Genomic DNA, 7,871 nt, shown 5'->3' with positions numbered 1-7,871 from the left:
TTCATGATAGTAAAATATGCAGAGTCCCAAACAAATCACATATAATTAAATATAGCAGAGATCACAAACCATAGAATTCAATATCACCATATAAATGATTATCATTAAATAAACATAAATCACCATATTATTATATCCAGTATCACTTCCAGTAAGTATTCTAGAAATACTTACTATTTTCTACTTTACCATTTCTTCTCGATATATCCGGCTTTAGGAGGATCTTTTTGAGTGGATATTCGGTGAGGACCTTGATTGCGTGCGCTTGGAAGTAGGGCCTCAGCCTCCTTGATGAGACTATTAGTGTTAGTGCCAACTTTTCGATCGGGTGATACCGTTCATTTGCTCATTGAAGTGCCCTACTAGTGAATTATACTGGCTTTTGGACCCCTTGGTCCTCCCGTATCAGAACTGACCTTAACTCCGATGGCGATACGGCTAAGTAGAGAAAAAGAACTTCTCCCTCGGCAGCTCTGCTGAGCAAAGGGGTACTCCCGAGGTATTGCTTCAACTGGTTGAAAGCTTCTTCGCATTCTTCGTTCCATGTAAAGGTGTTCCTCAGGATTTTGAAGAACGAGAGACACTTGTCCGGTGACCGTGAAATGAACTTGTTTAAGGCGGCAATTCTCTCGTTGAGTTGCTGCAATTGCTTAGTGTTCTGAAGAGACACTAAGCAATTGCAATTTTTTGGGTTGGCCTCTATCCCTTGCCTGGATACCACAAAGCCCAGAAATTTTCCCAATGATACCCTAAAAGCACATTTAGAAGGGTTTAATTTCATACAGTATTTCCTTAGCAACCGAAATGTCTCCTCCAGGTTGTGGACGTGTCCGGCCGCTTGTATGGTCTTTAACAACATATCGTCCACGTAGACCTCCATATTCTTCACTATCTGTTCCCGGAACATTTTGTTCACCAAACGGTGGTATGTTGCCCCGGCATTTTTCAATTCAAACGGCATGACCTTGTAGCAATACAATCCCCGATCGATTATGAAGGCTGTCTTTTCTTGGTCTATTTCATGCATGCGTATTTGATTATAGCTCGAGAAGGCATCCATGGAATTGAGAAGTTCATGGCCCAAAGTTGAATCCACCGGTACGTCTCTCCGGGGCAGGGGAAAGCTATCCTTCGAACAAGCCTCATTAAGGTTAGTGAAGTCTACGCACATTCTTCACTTGCCGCTAGACTTTTTCACCATTACAACATTGGCTAACCAACTCGGATAGTATACTTCCTGGATGAACCCGGCCTAGAGCAGTTTTTCCACTTCCTCTAAAGCTGCTTTGTTTCTTGCGAGTGCGTAGCTCTTTCTTTTTTGTTTTACTGGCCGATAATCGGGATCCACATTTAATTTGTGAACCATAATCGAGGGGTGTATTCCCAACATATCTTCGTGGCTCCAGGCAAAGACATCAATGTTGCTCCGGAGGAAGGCCACCAGTTGTGTTTTCAATTCTCCATCCACCTATGAACCTATCTTCACCCTCATGTCGAAATCGTCGATCGGGAATTCCACCAATTCCTCGACTGGCTCCTCGCTCTGTAATTACTATTTCTCTAATATACATCCTATCCTGGGGCTTGCCTTTTCCGATATGTCCTTCATAGTCATGTTGTAACACTGAAGAGCTGTCTATTAATTGCCCTTAACTTCGCTGACTCCATTCTTGGTGGGGAACTTCATTTTAAGATGTGGAACACCTTGGTGTTTTGCAGTTTAGCAGGTTACTAGGCTGTAGAGTGAGAAATTCCCTGGAATGAAAATGCCTAGCGAATGGCTTGCATTTTGAGGTTTGCTTAGATAGATTTTAGTTTTTGGCATTAAAGTAATGCCTGTTTGGAAGCTCTGAGTCTATAATGATAATACATGTTATTACTTATGAATTTATGTTAGTTGTCTCATATCACTTATTTTCGTTTTCTGTTACAGTATTATCTGATAATTAGTTAGGTGTAGTGAATTAAGCTAATTACCAATTAATTAGTTTAAAGGCACTACGAGTAACACTCCAAATTAAGTAAATTTAATTATTTAATTTTGGGGATGTCATAAATGCCAAGCTTCATTTTTGATTGCGAACAATATTTTTTAAGCTACAAGAACTTATGACTTTGATCTTTCATATGATAATCTTATTACTCAGAGGTATATAAACAGTTATGCCTAATGCTCATTTAATAAAACAGTATTACAACTAAAATACCATGCAAAGTAATTAGAGTTTAAGACACACTTTCCAACAGTTAATGTTTTAGAGCACTAGTAATGTATTTATGTAACTTTTTAGTTTAACGTGATATTATATATATATATATAGGGGTAATTACCTTTTCCCTCCATCAACTACCAGCCATTGTCAACATGCCCCCATGAACTGACACATCGACCAAAAGAGAGCATCCAAATACCAACTTTACACACTTTGCCCCCTTCCGTCAAGGAATTCCGTTAACTTGGACGGAATATTCCATTTTTGAGCGTTAATTTTGGTTTAAAGACCAAAATGCCCTCTAACAGTAATTAATAAAAAAAAATTAAAATTAATATGTTTAAAAAAGTTGAGGGCATTTATGTCTTTTTACGAATTAAAATGACGGAAGGGGGCAAAGTGTGTAAAGTTGGTAGTTGGATGCTCTCTTTTGGTCGAGGTGTCAGTTCATAGGGGCATGTTGATAATGGCGGGTAGTTGATAGAGGAAAAAGGTAATTACCCCTATATATATATATATTGCAATTTTCGCTGCGAGTTTTTATAGGACAATAGTAGTAGAGCCACGTAGACATTATAAACCAATATAATTATCCCACATGGTGTTACATCCATGGTCACCCCCTCCTCCAATAAAAGGAATGGCCGTGTGTGGCCACCCCTTCCCATAATTAGAATTTTATTTTATTTTGTTTTTTAATGTAATTTTAAAACGGTGCATTTTAATACAGTGGTAAATTTGTCACAAAAAATGCCTCATTGTCACGCGCAATATAGAGGTTGAGTGCAAATGGAATGTTACTTTGGAAAGCAAAGTGTAATTTACCCTCTATTTTTCCTTTTTCAAACCATTCTTACAATTTTTGTAACATAAAACATGTAGAAAGCTTAATCTTCCTTCATATGGAAACATTAACAAAATTTCAATTTTCAATTACCCTTACAAAATCTAGAGACTGAAATATCAAATATCATACTCGATCAATTAGTAGACGTATTCTTTCAATTTCTCTTCACTAATTTTTTTTTTCTTTTTTTTTTTAAAAAAAAAACTACATAGATTTGCTGTTTTGTTATCCATCCCACCTAACCAAAATTAAACATTGATCAACATAAACACAAATTACAATACTAATAATAGATCAAAGCGTGCGGATCGGTGAGAGAGAGAGAGAGAGAGAGAGAGAGAGAGAGAGAGAGAGAGTCAAATTGCATTTATAATACATCTCAAAGAGGGACCAAGGATGAGGCATTTTTACAATTAAGAGTGTTCAACAGTGTATGCGCAGTTGGATCTAACCCCAGTTGATGAACTAAAATTCCAGCAATTGTAGCCTTGCTTTTGGATTTTCAGTAAGAGGAAAAACTGTGTAGAGCTCGAAAATAAAAATAAAATCTTCAGCCAGGGCCTGCTACAACTTCAGTGAATGGCAGGGCATCGGCTAAATAATTTTGCTGCTCATGTCTTGCACGAAAATGAATCTGTCAGAGAAGTTGCACGCCAGCTGGGCTTGCAGAAGCATCATCAGGCGTTATCAGACTACATGCATGGGGGTATTGAACTATTACTAGAATCGCATCTTTAGAGCTATCGCATGAAGGAGAAGTTGGCTGCATGACAACACAAAATGCTTCTCAGTAGACGTGCCAGCCAAAGTTTTGAATGCTCAATAAAAACGTTAGCCAAAGATGAAGCTTTTTTTTTTTTTTTTTTAAAAAAAAAAGGTTCAGATACGAAAACATAAATGTATATATATATATATATATATATAGACACACAAACATAAAAGTTTACACTACTTACCACCCCAATCTGCCATGGATGACAGCTAAAATCTTTGAAAGTTGCTGCATCCATTTCCTGCGGTCACATGACCCGGCATTGTTACAAGATATAAAACAATATTTTAAAATCCATCTCTGAAAGGAATGGCTTGTTTCATTCATTTCTTTAATGTTTTCCTGATTCATGGGACTCTACCCTGCCATGGTGGATGTGGGTGTTCAGATATTTAGGACACGCACCTAGCGTCTGAAAGCACATGATATATTACTTTTGTCAGCTTTAAATGAGAGTAACAAATGGTGAGCAGTGTCTTCTATATTTTATTTTATATTTGGGAGGTTATAATAACTGTCAATTATTGAAATCCTAATATTGGTTTTTATGCAGAATGAAATGACACACATCAATTGGCTTAAAAGATTATGGTATGTGATTAAGATCAAATGATCTCAACGGGAAACCACTTGCAAAGTCTATCACAGGAACCTAAGCTTCTTGGAGTGTTAAAATCTGAAAAATGGCGTGTAAAGCTTCAAAAAACTATATCCACTGATTTATGGTCTGGGATTAAGAACTAATGATTTCGATGGGCAAATCACTTGCCCCTTAGTCCATGGCAGAAGATAAGCTCCTTGGTGTGTTCAAATCTGATAAATGACTTACAATACTGTAGATGCGAGGCACCACAGTCTCCGCTTTAGACTTCAAAGTCGGCATAACAGAGAAACGTTGTGCCAAGTCTTGTGATCTGAAAGTCCACCTGTATGAAACAGGAAAGATAAATAACAGTTACAACATTGACATGGATGGAGTTTTCTGATTATGCGGTATGATTGATAGATTCCAAGAATCAGCATGTTATTATAGAGGAATATTAACTGATAAATTCATAAATCAATAAGAATACGCGTGTTCCTATGGAGGGAATATTCACAGAATCATGCAATTCGTACGTACCCGATGTACATAAAGATGGAGAATTGTGCCCATTCTCGAACTAGCAAGCGAAGCCAGTAAGTTTCTGATGAGTCATCCATGTTAATGTATATCTGGGGATTACAATTCTTCTCAAGGTATGTCCATATATCCAGAATCATAAATAATTAGAAAATGAAATCAATATATTCATACCACACTTTCGGCCATAGCTACCACCTGCATTGCAGCCTGGAATTTCCTGTAATGCACAAAAGAAAACAGCACTCCAAGTTCAAGATATATTACCATTCTCTTTGAAGCCAGGCAGTTTACAACCTTGAAACATAAATGCATCTAAATTTTCTCTTTTCGTTTACTTTTTATTATTATAATTTTTTTCTTTTATCTTTTTATGTTCAATACTTACTTGAACATCATGTACTTTGTATACACCGCATCATGCATTGCATGAACATCCTCATCCTCTATGTAACTCAACTGTTCCCTCAATACTGAGAGATTTTGGGATATATGGTGGAAAATCACATAGAACGATGTAAAATAATTAAGTAGCAGAAGCACCTGGGCCACAGTGAGTTTAAAAAAGGACTTAGTATCCTGTGTAGAAATTATATATACTCGCTCCAAATCAGCACTAGGTGGCAGAGGCTGACAATTTAAGAACATAATGCATTAACCAGGCAAGAAACTCACTGCGAAGTAAGGTACAGAAGCTCTGTAACCAACAAGAGTCAAGTAAAAGACACACCCAAGAGCAGCTGTAGTACGGCGCTCAGTTACAGAAAGATGCTCGCACATGATACAGTAACCATGAGAAATGAGCAAAAAGGACACAAAACAAGCTGTCTGAAAGAACACTCCAGTTACATAGACCCCAAATGACATCCACAGAGAGCAAACTTGAAGATTAAAGCATGAATACCTGCAAAGCAGTGCCACCAAATATTGAGACAATTTGAAGTGATCATAATAATTTTACAGCCACCAAATGGACCTCGCGATTTTACAACTTAGCCAACATCTGCTTAAGAAATTGTCTTCATCTCTAGTATAGCAGCCACTCATTACAATTCATTTTTTTTTTTTTTTTTTTTTTTTTTTTTTTTTTTTTTTCATTTTTTTCTTATATCAATCATTTCACTTCCTAGCAGCTAAACAACCCCGTCCCCTCTTCCTCGCGCAGGGGCACAAAAGAAACATATATATATATATATATTATCTTACATATACGGCAATACATAAGCTCCATTTTCAGATACTTTAACAGAACCCTCCTGATGAATGAAATTACCTTCCTTGACATAATGTAACTTTAATTCATCTCTATTGGAATCCAGTAGCAATTCAATGCCATCAATTATGTAGAAATTAATGATATACAAATGCTAAAAGCCAAATTTGTGTTCACAATAACGAAATTTGAACTCCCTCTTTGTGTTTCGTTTTTCTTCCCCAATAAATTTAACCCTACAATTCACCTTTTGAAAACAATAAGAACGTACCAGAAGAGGAAAGATAGGGTGAGTTGTAATGCTTTAATCAACGGAACAGATGCGAGCATCCACTGCAAATTATTCCTCTGCTCTAGTACATAAACATCACAAAACAAAACGATTACATCAAACCAACAATACCTTCAAAATTAAAAAAAAGCATACCTTAGTGATTAAACTCAACAAACCCACAAATTATTATTATTATTATTATTATTATAATATATATATATATTTTTTTTTTAAAAAAAAAGAGATAAACCTAAATCATGAAATTTATTACTTCATTGCAACATTTGGTTGAAAAGCTACCGATTAAATATCTTTAAAGCTTAACTCGTTGACCGGGGCCTAGGACAACAGAATTCCACATTGAATCTAGCATCAATTAGTTATTTAGCTTCATTGATAATTTTTTTTTTCATTTATAGAAAAAAAAAAAAAAAAAATTCACCATAAAATTAGTGGATCAAAGTTTTATTTTCCTTTATAGCCCTTAATTTTCTCAGAAACAAAACAGATAAGAATATCAGAAACAAAAAATGAATCCCAAAACGAGGATAAAAATAAAAAATAAAAAATAAATCAAACTCAGGTCAAGCTAGCACGGCCCCAGACAACGTAAAAAAAATCCAAATTTCAAGAAGTAAAATTCTCTCTCCCTCCCAACTACTTCCTCAGCATCCAAACAGAAACAGAGCATGAAGGAGCAGATTCCAAACGACACCGTAAAAACCCCGAAACTTTAACAAATCAAAGATACCCATCAAGAAAAACGCTCAAAATTCATATATAACGAAACAAAGTGAGTAGTAAATACAATATTTTCTAGAAAAATGACCTGAAAGTGGCGGTTTTTGTAGGTGTTCACGGTCCAAGAACAAGCGGAGACCAACCAAATGGACAAGAAGGCTAGGTACAGAGAAGGCAGAGGCCGATACGACTCGTCCAGTCCGACACGATACACTCCGGAACTAGGCGGCACGTCCATTTCGAACGAAACAGAGGCTTTTAAACGGATTAGCAGCTTTTGATTCGGAGTTTTAGTTTCAGTTCATGTTTATGGCGTAGTAGTATGCTTTGGGCTCGTTCTGTGCCGAATTTATATGCGCAGACACGTGTCTCTTTGCTTTCGATTTTTGGTATTTTATTAGAAGAATTAAAAAGAGGGACAGGGGATGAAATTACGGTTAAGTCCCTATGAATATTCTTGAGTTGAGTTCTAGTGTGTTGATTTAAAATGCATGCCATTCTTACATCTGCTCTTTTTAGTTTTTGGCGAAAAGTACATATTAATCTTATTAAAAAAAAAAAAAAAAAAAAATTAGTTTGGGCCACCTCTTGAATTTTCATTTTTTTTCTTTTCATTAAAAGAAATTGTTTTTTTTTTCTCGAATTTATAAAGATATATTAGCCTTATTGAAACCTTTTTAAGGTTATT

General features: G+C 36.1%; 1 protein-coding gene across 2 annotated transcripts; it reads right to left on the bottom strand.

Moving 5' to 3' along the window:
- Positions 1-3,413: 3,413 nt before the first annotated feature.
- On the bottom strand, positions 3,414-7,523 carry LOC133863940 (uncharacterized). Of its 2 annotated transcripts, none has more exons than XM_062300101.1 (9): positions 7,272-7,523; positions 6,440-6,516; positions 5,631-5,859; positions 5,344-5,498; positions 5,130-5,175; positions 4,956-5,047; positions 4,662-4,758; positions 4,017-4,073; positions 3,414-3,823 (listed from the first exon to the last, which is right to left on the bottom strand). In XM_062300101.1, the coding sequence occupies exons 1-9, from the start codon at positions 7,419-7,421 to the stop codon at positions 3,698-3,700; spliced, it is 1,029 nt and encodes a 342-aa protein (XP_062156085.1). In that variant the 5' UTR covers positions 7,422-7,523; the 3' UTR covers positions 3,414-3,697. The 2 variants fall into 2 exon arrangements, with proteins under 2 accessions (XP_062156085.1, XP_062156086.1); XM_062300102.1 differs by having other exon boundaries at positions 6,440-6,521; positions 7,272-7,412.
- Positions 7,524-7,871: the final 348 nt, after the last annotated feature.

Source organism: Alnus glutinosa, chromosome 3, assembly GCF_958979055.1.
Source record: "Alnus glutinosa chromosome 3, dhAlnGlut1.1, whole genome shotgun sequence".
In the NCBI taxonomy this organism is placed as follows: domain Eukaryota; kingdom Viridiplantae; phylum Streptophyta; class Magnoliopsida; order Fagales; family Betulaceae; genus Alnus; species Alnus glutinosa.
This window is presented reverse-complemented; position numbering and strand designations above follow the sequence as displayed.